Below are 15,530 nucleotides of genomic sequence, written 5' to 3' on the forward strand. Positions count from 1 at the left end.
CTCAAACTGGAAATGAAATTTGAGATAATTGTAGCAAGGTGTCCTGGTTTAGGGTAAATTTGGGAGAAAATCTTCAAAGAGGTTTCTCAAAAACCCCTTTGAGAGAGGGCAATGAGTCTGTCAGGGCTGGTGAGTGCAGCTCCAGGCCTGGAGTTGTGGCTCCTTGCCTTTCCTCAACCTGGGAATGGAATTTGAAAATTTTAGAAAGGTGTCCTGGCTTAGGGCAAATTTGGGAGAAATTTCAAAGAGGTTTCTCAGAAACCCCTTTGAGAGAGGGGAACGAGTCTGTCAGGGCTGGTGAGTGCAGCTCCAGGCATGGAGTTGTGGCTCATTGCCTTTTCCTCAACCTGGGAATGGAATTTGAAAATTTTAGAGAGGTGTCCTGGTTTAGGGTAAATTTGGGAGAAAATCTCCAAAGGGCTTTCTCAAAAACCCCTTTGAGAGAGGGCAATGAGTCTGTCAGGGCTGGTGAGTGCAGCTCCAGGCCTGGAGTTCTGGCTCATTGCCTTTTCCTCAACCTGGAAAGGAAATTTGAGATAATTTTAGAAAGGTGACCTGGTTTAAGATTAATTTGGGAGAAAATCTCCAAAGGGATTTCTCAAAAACCCCTTTGAGATAGGGCAACGAGGCTGTCAGGGCTGGTGAGTGCAGCTGCAGGCCTGGAGTTGTGGCTCATTGCCTTTTCTTCAACCTGGGAATGGAATTTGAAAATTTTAGAGAGGTGTCCTGGTTTAGGGTAAATCTGGGAGAATCTCCAAAGGGATTTCTCTAGAAAGATTCAAGCAGCCCCACTCTGTGCTGGCCACCAAGATCCTGCACCTGCTGGGCAAGGAGGGCCCCAAGGCCCCAGGGTGGTGCTGGAGAACAAGGCTGTGAGGGCTGTGAGAATTCCAGGCCTTGTATTCTGCCTCCTTGCCTTTCCTCAACCTGGAAAGGAAATTTGAGATAATTTTAGAAAGGTGTCTTAGTTTTAGGGCAAATTTGGGAGAAAATCTCCAAAGGGCTTCCTCAAAAACCCCTTTGAGAGAGGGCAATGAGGCTGTCAGGGCTGGTGAGTGCAGCTCCAGGCCTGCAGTTCTGGCTCCTTGCCTTTAATTCAACCTGGAAATGAAATTTGAGATAATTGTAGTAAGGTGTCTTGGTTTTAGGGTAAATTTGGGAGAAAATCTCCAAAGGGCTTTCTCAAAAACCCCTTTGAGAGAGGGGAATGAGTCTGTCAGGGCTGGTGAGTGCAGCTCCAGGCCTGGAGTTCTGGCTCCTTGCCTTTCCTCAAACTGGAAAGGAAATTTGAGATAATTGTAGTAAGGTGTCCTGGTTTTAGGGTAAATTTGGGAGAAATTTCAAAGAGGTTTCTCAAAAACCCCTTTGAGAGAGAGGAGTGAGGCCATGAGAGCTGGTGAGTGCAGCTCCTGGCATGGAATTCTGCCTCCTTGCCTTTTCCTCAGACTGGAAAGGAAATTTGAAAATTTTAGAGAGGTGTCCTAGTTTAGGGTAAATCTAGGAGAAAATCTTCGAAGGGATTTCTCAAACACCCCTTTGGGAGAGGGGAACGAGGCTGTCAGGGCTGGTGAGTGCAGCTCCAGGCCTGGAGTTCTGGCTCCTTGCCTTTAATTCAACCTGGAAATGAAATTCGAAAATTTTAGAAAGGTGTCCTGGTTTAGGGTAAATTTGGGAGAAAACTTCCAAAGAGGTTTCTCAAAAACCCCTTTGAGAGAGGGCAACGAGGCCATGAGAGCTGGTGAGTGCAGCTCCTGGCATGGAATTCTGGCTCCTTGCCTTTTCCTCAACCTGGAAAGGAAATTTGAGATAATTTTAGAAAGGTGTCCTGGTTTTAGGGCAAATTTGGGAGAAAATCTCCAAAGAGGTTTCTCAAAAACCCCTTTGAGAGAGGGCAACGAGGCTGTCAGGGCTGGTTAGTGCAGCTCAGGGCCTGCAGTTCTGGCTCTTTGCCTTTTTGTTAAATCCCACATGCAAAGAACTCTCAGAACTTTGGGGCTGTGAGCCAAAGCTTAGAATTAAACACAAAACTTGATCTGAGACCTTAGAAAAAACTTCCAAACTTAAGTGCTAAAAGTGAGAATATGAATTTATAGTTTAGAGCAGAGACACATTAAAATAAGCAAAGTTTAGAGTTTTAAAGTTGAAGATATAGGAAAAAAAACAGTTAACAGAGATAAAGAGTTTAGAATGCAGTACTGTAAGTTTGTGTCATAACATAATTAACTAAAAAATGTTACACTCTAACATAAATCCATAAAACAAAATATTTAAAGATTATGTCAAAACAATAAATATCCTTATTAACAGTGTTTTATTAGCCAATAGAGCCTTAAAAAGAATCTTGTAGCCTTCTAAACCAAACTGTAACAATATAAACCAAATTCACCCTTCCTACCTGTGTAAACAATAAACCACATCATCCAGAACAATTCAAAAATCCCATCTCAAATTCCTTCCAAAGTAAATTATCACACCTTTCCCTCAACCTGGAAATGGAATTGGAGAGAATTTTAGTGGGGAGTGTCCTGGTTTAGGAGAAATTTGGGAGAAAAATATGAAAGGGGTTTCTTGGAAAGCAGATTGCAGCTGGTTTCCAGAGCTTGATCACAGAATTATTTCCATGTGGAAATACAGGAATAGTTGAGTCTTTCCCTATCACTGAGAGGTTTCTGGTGTGGAAGAGCTGCATTAATTGGAATTTCAGGGCTGTGAGGATGAGTTTGTGCAGAACTTGGGCTGCTCTGACCCTGCCTGTTCTCTCTGCAGCTGCTGTCAGTGCTCTGGCCAAGTTTGGGGCCCAGAACGAGAATCTGCTCCCCAGCATCCTGGTGCTGCTGCAGAGGTCAGTGGGGCTGGGGGACACTGGGGGTGCACACAATGTCACAACAGCTGGGCTGGCACTGGGGGACACTGATGGCAGCAAACGGGGTGACAGCACTGGGCTGGCACTGGGGGACACTGGTGGCTGCAGATGGGGTGACAGCACTGGGCTGGCACTGGCACTGGGGGACACTGGGGCTGCACACAATGTCCCAGCAGCTGGGCTGGCACTGGGGGACACTCTGGTGGCTGCAGATGGGGTGCCAGCAGCTGGGCTGGCACTTGGGGACACTGATGGCAGCAAACAGGGTGACAGCAGCTGGGCTGGCACTGGGGGACACTGGGGGTGCACACAATGTCACAGCAGCTGGGCTGGCACTGGGGGACACTGATGGCTGCACACAATGTCACAGCAGCTGGGCTGGCACTGGGGGACACTGATGGCAGCAAACGGGGTGACAGCAGCTGAGGCTGGCACTGGCACTGGGGGACACTCTGGTGGCTGCAAACAGGGTGACAACAGCAGGGCTGGCCTGAAGGGACACTAATGGGTGCAGATGGGGTGACAGCACTGGGCTGGCACTGGGGGGACACTGATGGCAGCAAACAGGGTGACAGCAGCTGGGCTGGCACTGGGGGACACTGGGGGTGCACACAATGTCCCAGCAGCTGGGCTGGCACTGGGGGACACGGGTGGCTGCAGATGGGGTGACAGCAGCTGGGCTGGCACTGAGGGGACACTGATGGCAGCAGACAGGGTGACAGCACTGGGCTGGCACTGGGGGACACTGGGGGTGCACACAAGGTGACAGCACTGGGCTGGCACTGAGGGGACACTCTGGTGGCTGCACACAATGTCCCAGCAGCTGGGCTGGCACTGGGGGACACTGGGGGTGCACATAAGGTGACAACAGCTGGGCTGGCACTGGGGGACATTGATGGCAGCAAACGGGGTGACAACAGCTGGGTTGGCACTGAGGGACACTGGGGTGCACACAGGGTGACAGCACTGGGCTGGCACTGGGGGACATTGATGGCAGCAAACGGGATGACAACAGCTGGGCTGGCACTGGGGGACACTGGGGGTGCACACAGGGTGACAGCAGCTGGGCTGGCACTGGGGGACACTGGTGGCTGCAGATGGGGGACAGCACTGGGCTGGCACTGGGGGACACTGGGGGTGCACACAATGTCCCAGCAGCTGGGCTGGCACTGGGGGGACACTGATGGCTGCACACAATGTCACAGCAGCTGGGCTGGCACTGGCACTGGGGGACACTGATGGCTGCAAACGGGGTGACAACAGCTGGGCTGGCACTGGGGGACACTGGGGGTGCACACAATGTCACAGCAGCTGGGCTGGCACTGGGGGACACTGATGGCAGCAAACAGGGTGACAGCACTGGGCTGGCACTGGGGGACACTGATGGCAGCAAACGGGGTGACAACAGCTGGGCTGGCACTGGGGGACACTGATGGCAGCAAACAGGGTGACAGCAGCTGGGCTGGCACTGGCACTGGGGGACACTGATGGCAGCAAACGGGGTGACAGCAGCTGGGCTGGCACTGGGGGGACACTGGTGGCTGCAAACAGGGTGAGAATAGCTGGGCTGGCACTGGGGGACACTGATGGGTGCAAACGGGGTGACAGCAGCTGGGCTGGCACTGAGGGACACTGGTGGCTGCACACAATGTCACAGCAGCTGGGCTGGCACTGGGGGACACTGATGGCAGCAAACGGGGTGACAGCACTGGGCTGGCACTGAGGGGACAGTGATGGCTGCACACAATGTCCCAGCAGCTGGGCTGGCACTGAGGGGACAGTGATGGCTGCACACAATGTCCCAGCAGCTGGGCTGGCACTGGGGGACACTGGTGGGTGCAGACAAGGTGACAGCAGCTGGGCTGGCACTGGGGGGACACTGATGGCTGCAAACAGGGTGACAGCAGCTGGGCTGGCACTGGGCTGGCACTGATGGCTGCAAACAGGGTGACAGCAGCTGGGCTGGCACTGGGGGACACTGATGGGTGCAAACAGGGTGACAGCAGCTGGGCTGGCACTGGGGGACACACTGGTGGCAGCAAACATTGTCACATCAGCTGGGCTGGCACTGGCACTGAGGGACACTGGTGGCTGCAAACAGGGTGACAGCACTGGGCTGGCACTGAGGGGACACTGATGGCAGCAAACATTGTCCCAACAGCTGGGCTGGCACTGGGGGACACTCTGGTGGCTGCAGATGGGGTGACAGCACTGGGCTGGCACTGGGAGACACTGGGGGTGCACACAATGTCACAGCAGCTGGGCTGGCACTGGGGGGACACTGATGGCTGCAAACGGGGTGACAGCAGCTGGGCTGGCACTGGGGGACACTGATGGCTGCACACAATGTCCCAGCAGCTGGGCTGGCACTGGGGGGACACTGATGGCTGCACACAATGTCCCAGCAGCTGGGCTGGCATTAGGGGGACACTGATGGGTGCAGATGGGGTGACAGCAGCTGGGCTGGCATTAGGGGGACACTGATGGCCGCAGATGGGGTGACAGCACTGGGCTGGCACTGGGGGACACTCTGTGGCTGCAAATAGGGTGACAGCAGCTGGGCTGGCACTGGCACTGGGGGACACTGGGGCTGCACACAATGTCCCAGCAGCTGGGCTGGCACTGGCACTGGGGGACACTGGGGCTGCACACAATGTCCCAGCAGCTGGGCTGGCACTGGGGCTGGCAGTCCCAGCTGGCGAGTGGGAAGTTATTCTGTCACCTCTCCTGGGTGGCAGAGCACTGCTGGAGGAAGGGGCACAGGGAAGGGAAGGATGGCATCAGCCATGCAAACATGGGGTGTGATTTGGTCTGAGGACATTGCTCAGGGGGTGATAAATCACTGACTCAGTGACTGCTTTGGGTTGGAAGAGCTTGAAACTCATCCAGTGCCACCCCTGCCACCGTGCCAGGGTGCTCCAAGCCCATCCAGCCTGGCCTGGATCTTCCAAGGCCTCCCCATCCTCACATCCAACCTAAATCTCTTTTAGTGAGGAATTTCTTCCTCACATCCAACCTAAATCTCTTTTAGTGAGGAATTTCTTCCTCACATCCAACCTCAATCTCTTTGAGTGAAAAATTTCTTCCTCACATCCAACCTAAATCTCTTTTAGTGATTTTTTAATGAGGAATTTCTTGCTCACATCCAACCTAAATCTCTTTTAGTGAGGAATTTCTTGCTCACATCCAACCTAAATCTCTTTTAGTGAGGAATTTCTTCCTCACATCCAACCTCAATCTCTTTTAGTGACAAATTTCTTCCTCACATCCAACCTCAATCTCTTTTAGTGAGGAATTTCTTGCTCACATCCAACCTAAATCTCTTTTAGTGAGGAATTTCTTCCTCACATCCAACCTAAATCTCTTTTAGTGATTTTTTAATGAGGAATTTCTTGCTCACATCCAACCTCAATCTCTTTTAGTGATTTTTTAGTGAGGAATTTCTTGCTCACATCCAACCTAAATCTCTTTTAGTGAGGGATTTCTTGCTCACATCCAACCTAAATCTCTTTTAGTGACAAATTTCTTGCTCACATCCAACCTCAATCTCTTTTAGTGAGGAATTTCTTGCTCACATCCAACCTCAATCTCTTTTAATGAGGGATTTCTTCCTCACATCCAACCTAAATCTCCTTTAGTGAGGAATTTCTTCCTCACATCCAACCTCAATCTCTTTTAGTGAGGAATTTCTTCCTCACATCCAACCTAAATCTCTTTTAGTGAGGAATTTCTTCCTCACATCCAACCTCAATCTCTTCTAGTGAGGAATTTCTTCCTCACATCCAACCTCAATCTCCTTTAGTGAGGAATTTCTTCCTCACATCCAACCTAAATCTCTTTTAGTGAGGAATTTCTTGCTCACATCCAACCTAAATCTCTTTTAGTGACAAATTTCTTCCTCACATACAACCTAAATCTCTTTGAGTGATTTTTTTAGTGAAGAATTTCTTCCTCACATCCAACCTAAATCTCTTTTAGTGATTTTTTAGTGAGGAATTTCTTGCTCACATCCAACCTAAATCTCTCTCTTTTAGTTTGGAGTTGTTCCCCCTTGTCCTATCAGTACCTATATAAAAAGTCACTTTCTCTCTACAGAGTTTTTCTAGACCTGAGCATTTGTAACACCCTTGAAGCAAGAGAATTCCTGTCCAGGTTCCTCAGGAATAACATTTGTGTTTGCAGAGCTGGGTGTTCCCATGTCACACGTTCATGTTCCTTCTCAAGCCACGTGGTGTTAATGATGAAATTAATATTAATTAATGAATATTAATATTATATTAATATATACATATTACGGGGGATTATATGCAGTGCTTTTTATTAAGAGCTCTGGGAATTGGGGTATATTCAACCCAAATCTGACTCTGACCATACATCCAAAATGATCATGTTTTATACTCTATCGTTACATAACTTTCATGTTAATTATTAAACTTAGATTGTTCTATTGTAGACATAAATTTAACCCCTCTCTGAATTTCCAACATAGTTGGAATAGTTTCCACTATATATTATATAACCATAAGAATAATAGTTTCTCACTGTTATTCTTATGGTTATATAATAATTACATTTAATTACTAAACAATCATCACATCTAACAATTATATAATTTATTTTATTTTATATATATAATATATATTTATATATAATTAAATATTTATATTTAAATATATTTTATATACTATATCTGTTTTATTTTGCACAGGTGCGGTTGATCAGGGGAAGCACAAAGCCTAACATTTTAGATTCTACCTTTAACTTTTACCAGAGTTCCACTATCAAAATTACCCCAACTCCTGCGTTGGACAAAGACGTTTTTGCACAATTTGAGAATCCCTGGAGGGAGCTGTGGCCGTCCCTGCAGTGTCACAGGCAGTTGTGTCAGTGCCATTTTTAGCTCAGCTCTCAGAGCTGACTTTGTCCCCTTGTCCCCAAACAGGTGCATGATGGACAGCGACGACGAGGTGAGGGACAGGGCAACGTTCTACCTGAACGTGCTGCAGCAGAGACAGCTGGCCCTGAACGCTGCCTACATCTTCAACGGTCAGTGGGTGTGGGGGCCTGAATATATGTTGTGTTGTGGGATCTGTGTGTGCCAATGTGGGGCCTGAATATATGTTGTATTGTAAGGTCTGTGTGGGTCCGAGTTGCTCCAAACGAGCTGCAGCTGCAGGGTCCTTAGTTGGGCAGCAGCTGTAGCTCGTGAAGGTAACTGAGATAAATAGGGGTGGGTCGAGAGCCCAGGAGGAGCCCCTGAGAAGAAAGGAAGGAGTGTGCTGCAGAGAATGGAGAAGAGCCTCAGAAGAGAAGCAAGAACAACGCTGCAGCGAAGATTACAACAAGTGGGGACAGGAACCACTCAGAGCTGCTCATTCCCAGGTTTTCTCTGCCCTCAGCCTGTGCTGGGAGGGTGGATTTAGCAATCTGAACCTGTCCAGGCTGCCCTTGGACACTCCCAGGGCTCCAGGGGCAGCCACAGCTGCTTTGGGAATCCTAAATAATCTCAATCTGGGATGCAAGGTCTGGGAAATGCAGCCAGGACTCCGACCTGGCCTTTCATTTCTTGGTTTTTGCTCCATCTTCTCCCAATCCAAAACGAGGATGAGGGTTGGGTATAAACACACTTTGTCTGTGATTGAAAATTCACGTGAGCAGAGGATTTAATTAATCCGTGTAAAATTCTTGGGAATGAACTGTTCAGATTTGGCAACTTTGTGTCATCTTCAGAGCAGCTGTTTTCCTGCTTTGCCTGTTTTGTGTTTGCTGTGGATCAGCAGTGCTGGGGCAGTTCCAGCTCTCAAAACTGAATTTCTTTTCTGCCTTTCTGCTCTGCAGGGCTGACAGTGTCTGTTCCTGGCATGGAGAAGGCCCTGCACCAGTACACCCTGGAGCCCTCAGAGAAACCCTTTGACATGAAAACAGTTCCCCTGGCCACAGCCCCTGTCCTGGAGCAGAAAGCAGGTAAATCCCAGCCTGGTGGCAAGGCCTGAGAGCCCTGGGGCTGCTGATCTGTTAGCAGGGACAAATCTGGGCATAATCTGCATTTATTGGTTCTCAGCCTTTGGAAAAGGCCATTCCAGGAGCTCCCAGCCACTTCTCTGGCTTTCTTCCATGTCCTTGCACAATTCTTGAGCTTCTTCACTTGGCACAACCAACTTGGGAGTTCTTTTTTTTCCCTCCCCTCTCCTCCTTTAATTTTTTTGCTGGCTTTTCAGGGCTGAGGTGTGGTTTATTCCAGGGCTGAGGTGTGGTTTATTCCAGGGCTGAGGTGTGGTTTATTCCAGGGCTGAGGTGTGGTTTATTCCAGGGCTGAGGTGTGGTTTATTCCAGGGCTGAGGTGTGGTTTATTCCAGGGCTGAGGGGTGGTTTATTCCAGGGCTAAGGTGTGGTTTATTCCAGGGCTGAGGGGTGGTTTATTCCAGGGCTGAGGTGTGGTGTATTCCAGGGCTAAGGGGTGGTTTATTCCAGGGCTAAGGTGTGGTTTATTCCAGGGGCTAAGGTGTGGTTTATTCCAGGGGCTAAGGTGCGGTTTATTCCAGGGGCTAAGGTGCGGTTTATTCCAGGGGCTAAGGTGCGGTTTATTCCAGGGGCTGAGGTGTGGTTTATTCCAGGGCCGAGGTGTGGTTTATTCCAGGGCCAAGGTGTGGTTTATTCCAGGGCCAAGGTGTGGTTTATTCCAGGGCCAAGGTGTGGTTTATTCCAGGGCCAAGGTGTGATTTATTCCAGGGCTGAGGTGTGGTTTATTCCTCATAACTCATCCTTACTTTCTCTATTTTCAATCCAGTATTTCCACACCAAAAAGAAAAAGATATTTCAGTGTGTGAGTAGCCAGGCTGGCCGTGGTTTGCAGCAGAATGTGAGGAACATAGAGAGTGTAATAAATGTAAGGAGGATAATATAAGGAAGATAATATAAGGAATATTTAGTGGAGGTTTAATGGCATTTAAACCTCGTGCATGGTTTAGCTGAGACAGAGCACAAAGTTTTTGCTCTTTTCATCCACAGAGATTGCCCTGGTGACCAGCAAACCTGAGAAAGTGGCTCCTTCACGCCAGGATATCTTCCAAGGTAGGAGAGATCTGAGGCTGTCCAGAGATCCAGGAGAGCTGCAGAGGGACTGGGGACAAGGCCTGCAGGGACAGCACCCAGGGAATGGCTCCCACTGCCAGAGGGCAGCCATGGGTGGCATCTTGGCAATGAGCAATTCCTGCCTGGGCTGGCATTGCCAGAGCAGCTGGGGCTGCCCCTGATCCCTGCAGTGCCCAAGGCCAGGCTGGAGCAGCCTGGGATGGTGGGCTTGGAATGGGATGGGCTTGAAGGGCCCTTCCCACCCAAACCATTCTGGCATTTGGGACACTCAGAATCCATCCCCAGGGGTTTTTATGGAAGTTGGGGATGGCAAAGGGAAGGGAGACCCTTCCTGGAGTGCTGAGATTGCCAGTGAAGCCCCCAGAGCCCAAAATCCCTTCCTGGAGAGGAGTCGGGGTGGGGATGGATCCAATGCCAGGCTGGGAGAGCTGGGAATGGAGGGAATTCCCTGGAGAGGGAGCCTGGGCTGGGATTTTGGGAAGGGATTCCCAGAGCAGCTGGGGCTGCCCCTGATCCCTGCAGTGCCCAAGGTTGGACAGTGGGAGGTGTCCAGGGGTGGAACTGAATTATCCTCAATGTCCCTTCCCACCCAAACCATTCCAGGATTCCCTGGAGTGCTGAGTGAGGGCAGGATCAGAGCCTGTCCCTGCTGATCTCTTTTCCTTCCTGCACAGAACAACTGGCTGCCATCCCAGAGTTTAAGGGCCTGGGTCCGTTGTTCAAATCCTCAGAGCCAGTGCAGCTCACAGAAGCAGAAACAGAATATTTTGTTCGCTGCATCAAGCACGTGTTCCCAGCCCACATCGTTTTCCAGGTGAGAGAATCCATCCCCTTCTCCCTGGGTTTGACAGAATTGATCAAAACACAGAAAATTTGCTGCATGCCATGGAGGATTTTGGCTGATTTGGTGTGGGGAGGTGTGACAGTGTTCACAGGGCTCTGAGGGTGAGGGAAGGGATGAGGATCTGACTCCATGTTTCACAAGGCTGATTTATCATTTTATTATATACATTATATTAAAACTACATTAAAAGAATAGAAGAAAGGATTTCATCAGAAGGCTGGCTAAGAATAGAAAAAGAAAAGAATGGATGGAGAGTGTGAGCCAGCTGACTGTGATTGGCCATTAATTAGAAACACCCACATGAGCCCAATCACAGATTCACCTGTTGCAATCCACAGCAGCAGATAATCATTGTTTGCATTTTGTTCCTGAGGCCTCTCAGCTTCTCAGGAGGAAAAATCCTAAGGAAAGGATTTTCCATAAAACATATCTGAGACACCTAAGGAAAGGATTTTCCATAAAACATATCTGTGACACCTAAGGAAAGGATTTTCCATAATACATATCTGTGACACCTAAGGAAAGGATTTTCCATCTGTGACACCTAAGGAAAGGATTTTCCATAAAACATATTTGCAACACTTAAGCACAGGATTTTCCATCTGTGACACCTAAGGAAAGGATTTTCCATAAAACATATTTGCAACACTTAAGCACAGGATTTTCCATCTGTGACACCTAAGGAAAGGATTTTCCATAAAACATATTTGCAACACTTAAGCACAGGATTTTCCATCTGTGACACCTAAGGAAAGGATTTTCCATAAAACATATTTGCAACACTTAAGCACAGGATTTTCCATCTGTGACACCTAAGGAAAGGATTTTCCATAAGACATATCTGAGACACCTAAGGAAAGGATTTTCCATCTGTGACACCTAAGGAAAGGATTTTCCATCTGTGACACCTAAGGAAAGGATTTTCCATCTGTGACACCCAAGGAAAGGATTTTCCATAAAACACATCTGAGACACCTAAGGAAAGGATTTTCCATAAAACACATCTGAGACACCCAAGGAAAGGATTTTCCATAAAACACATCTGAGACACCCAAGGAAAGGATTTTCCATAAAACACATCTGAGACACCCAAGGAAAGGATTTTCCATAAAACACATCTGAGACACCCAAGGAAAGGATTTTCCATCTGTGACACCTAAGGAAAGGATTTTCCATAAAACACATCTGAGACACCTAAGGAAAGGATTTTCCATAAAAGATATCTGTGACACCTAAGGAAAGGATTTTCCATAAAACACATCCGAGACACCCAAGGAAAGGATTTTCCATAAAACACATCCGAGACACCTAAGGAAAGGATTTTCCATAAAACACATCCGAGACACCCAAGGAAAGGATTTTCCATAAAACACATCCGAGACACCCAAGGAAAGGATTTTCCATAAAACACATCCGAGACACCCAAGGAAAGGATTTTCCATAAAACACACCCGAGACACCTAAGGGGAAAGGATTTTCCATAAAACACATCCGAGACACCCAAGGAAAGGATTTTCCATAAAACACATCTGAGACACCCAAGGAAAGGATTTTCCATAAAACACATCTGAGACACCTAAGGAAAGGATTTTCCATAAAACACATCTGAGACACCTAAGGAAAGGATTTTCCATAAAACACATCTGAGACACCTAAGGAAAGGATTTTCCATCTGTGACACCTAAGGAAAGGATTTTCCATAAACCATATCTGCAACAGGGGGGAAACTGGGTGAGGAAATGTTTGCAACTCCTTTTCCCTGTGTTTTTCCTGCTGCAGTTTGACTGCACCAACACCTTGAATGACCAGCTCCTGGAGAGGGTGACGGTGCAGCTGGAGCCCTCAGAGGGGTATGATGTGATTTGCTGCATCCCAGCCCCCAGCCTGGCCTACAACCAGCCTGCCATGTGCTACACCCTGGTCAGCATCCCCCAGGAGGAGCCCACTGCAGGTCAGCATTGGGCCCACCATCCCTCAGATGGAGCTTTGGGCAATGCCAGGACTGGGGTTGGTTCATCCTGGGATTTTTGGGCCCACCATCCCTCAGATGGAGCTTTGGGCAATGCCAGGACTGGGGTTGGTTCATCCTGGGATTTTTGGGCCCACCATCCCTCAGATGGAGCTTTGGGCAATGCCAGGACTGGGGTTGGTTCATCCTGGGATTTTTGGGCCCACCATCCCTCAGATGGAATTTTGGGCAATGCCAGGACTGGGGTTGGTTCATCCTGGGATTTTTGGGCCCACCATCCCTCAGATGGAGCTTTGGGCAATGCCAGGACTGGGGTTGGTTCATCCTGGGATTTTTGGGCCCACCATCCCTCAGATGGAGCTTTGGGCAATGCCAGGACTGGGGTTGGTTCATCCTGGGATTTTTGGGCCCACCATCCCTCAGATGGAGCTTTGGGCAATGCCAGGACTGGGGTTGGTTCATCCTGGGATTTTTGGGCCCACCATCCCTCAGATGGAGCTTTGGGCAATGCCAGGACTGGGGTTGGTTCATCCTGGGATTTTTGGGCCCACCATCCCTCAGATGGAGCTTTGGGCAATGCCAGGACTGGGGTTGGTTCATCCTGGGATTTTTGGGCCCACCATCCCTCAGATGGAGCTTTGGGCAATGCCAGGACTGGGGTTGGTTCATCCTGGGATTTTTGGGCCCACCATCCCTCAGATGGAGCTTTGGGCAATGCCAGGACTGGGGTTGGTTCATCCTTGGATTTTTCTTTTCCCTGTGTGTGGTGGTTTTTAGTTTGAACCGGGTGGAAATACAAATTTTGGTTTGTTCATTTGAGATTTCGTTAATTTTGAGATTTTTTTTGGTTGGTGTATTAAAAGAGTAGGGTGGGTTTTGGTGTTGGCTGTTATAATGAAGGTAAAGCAGGTTCAAAACTTTAAAAGGGTATAAATAAAAATGTATTAGCAGGAACTAAAAAGAGTAATAATTAGAATAAAACTTTTAGAATAATTTTTATGTTCATTTGAGATTTCGTTAATTTTGAGATTTTTTTTTGGTTGGTGTATTGAAAGAGTAGGGTGGGTTTTGGTGTTGGCTGTTAGGATGAAGGTAAAGCAGGTTCAAAACTTTAAAAGGGTATAAATAAAAATGTATTAGCAGGAACTAAAAAGAGTAATAATTAGAATAAAACTTTTAGAATAATTTTTATGTTCATTTGAGATTTCGTTAATTTTGAGGATTTTTTTTGGTTGGCGTATTAAAAGAGTAGGGTGGGTTTTGGTGTTGGCTGTTAGGATGAAGGTAAAGCAGGTTCAAAACTTGAAAAGGGTATAAATAAAAATGTATTAACAGGAACTAAAACAAAGAGTAATAAGAATTAGAATAAAACTTTTAGAATAATTTTTATGTTCATTTGAGATTTCGTTAATTTTGAGATTTTTTTTGTATTGAAAGAGTAGGGTGGGTTTTGGTGTTGGCTGTTAGGATGAAGGTAAAGCAGGCTCAAAACTTTAAAAGGGTATAAATAAAAATGTATTAACAGGAACTAAGACAAAGAGTAATAAGAATTAGGATAAAACTTTTAGAATAATTTTTATGTTCATTTGAGATTTCATTAATTTTGAGATTTTTTTTTAGTTGGTGTATTAAAAGAGTAGGGTGGGTTTTGGTGTTGGCTGTTAGGATGAAGGTAAAGCAGGTTCAAAACTTGAAAAGGGTATAAATAAAAATGTATTAACAGGAACTAAAACAAAGAGTAATAAGAATTAGAATAAAACTTTTAGAATCATTTTTACATGTACAACTTCTCAGTAGTTCCACAAACTCTGCTCCACCAATTCTTTTACATCACTCCCATAAATACCTCCCATACAAAACCACCACACTGTATCACAAGTGCTGCTTTTTAGCAAAGGAATTTTTATAAATCATCAGTGATAAAATTCTATAATTTTTATTATTGTTATTATTTGATTATTTTATAAATAATTATCCTCCTTTTTTTGAGGATTAAATGTGGGGAGTTAAAGAGGATTGCAGAGCATGCAGGTAATGGAAATTTGGATTTATGGCCTGGAATCAGTGAAAGGAACACATTTAAAACTTTGGATGTTTTGTAGTGTTTAAGAACAGAACCACTGAAAGGAAAATGCAGATAGATTAAAAATATTCCTAATTTGAGGCTTTATTTAATGGACTAATTAAATTTTTCCTCTCTTTAGAGAATCAGAAACGACTACAAAATTTAGGAATGAGATTTTCTTGCATGTGAAACTTCCCTTTCTTTTCTTACTCTCACTTAAACACCACTGGGTTTTTAACATGACTTATTATATAACATGAGTTATTCAACGTGACTTATAAGTGGAGTGGATTTTGAAGTTATTTTAATACCAGGGAAGATTAGAATTAATCTGAATTTGGTACACTGTGGGTTTGGATGCTATTCCAGTGTCAGAAATCCTGATGGAATTTTTCCTGGTGGCTGCTGCAGCATTTGGCATCAGCGATTTGTTGCTGTGGTGTGTTCTTAAGTTTGTTAGTTTGCTCCCCCCTATTTTCTGTATTAAATGGTTTCTCCCTTTCCCAGGACTTCCTGTTGCTGCCCTGTCAGTTCGGTTGCTATGGAAACGAAACTGCTCCTCCCCTGGTTTCTCTTATAAAGTGAAAGTTGTCTCCTCCTTGGGCTCAGTCAATCACCCCTTTTCTCCTCCCAGGTTTCGAGAATTTTCTTTTCTCTGGGAGTTATGGTTGGCTGTAGCTCCGGAGCCCCTCCTATG

The 15,530-nt window shown here is 46.9% G+C and overlaps 1 protein-coding gene across 1 annotated transcript in view; it reads left to right on the forward strand.

Annotated features, from left to right (window-relative positions):
* The window catches only part of COPG2 (COPI coat complex subunit gamma 2), a 93,857-nt gene that overhangs the window by 70,622 nt on the left and 7,705 nt on the right, over nt 1–15,530 (forward strand). The window contains exons 16-20 of the mRNA XM_064703101.1: nt 7,806–7,909; nt 8,702–8,827; nt 9,872–9,934; nt 10,630–10,769; nt 12,579–12,750. Of these exons, the coding sequence (XP_064559171.1) occupies nt 7,806–7,909; nt 8,702–8,827; nt 9,872–9,934; nt 10,630–10,769; nt 12,579–12,750 (605 nt within the window). The remainder of the gene's footprint in view (nt 1–7,805; nt 7,910–8,701; nt 8,828–9,871; nt 9,935–10,629; nt 10,770–12,578; nt 12,751–15,530) is intronic.

The sequence above is a fragment of the Zonotrichia leucophrys genome, chromosome 1A (genome assembly GCF_028769735.1).
Source record: "Zonotrichia leucophrys gambelii isolate GWCS_2022_RI chromosome 1A, RI_Zleu_2.0, whole genome shotgun sequence".
In the NCBI taxonomy this organism is placed as follows: Eukaryota; Metazoa; Chordata; class Aves; order Passeriformes; family Passerellidae; genus Zonotrichia; species Zonotrichia leucophrys.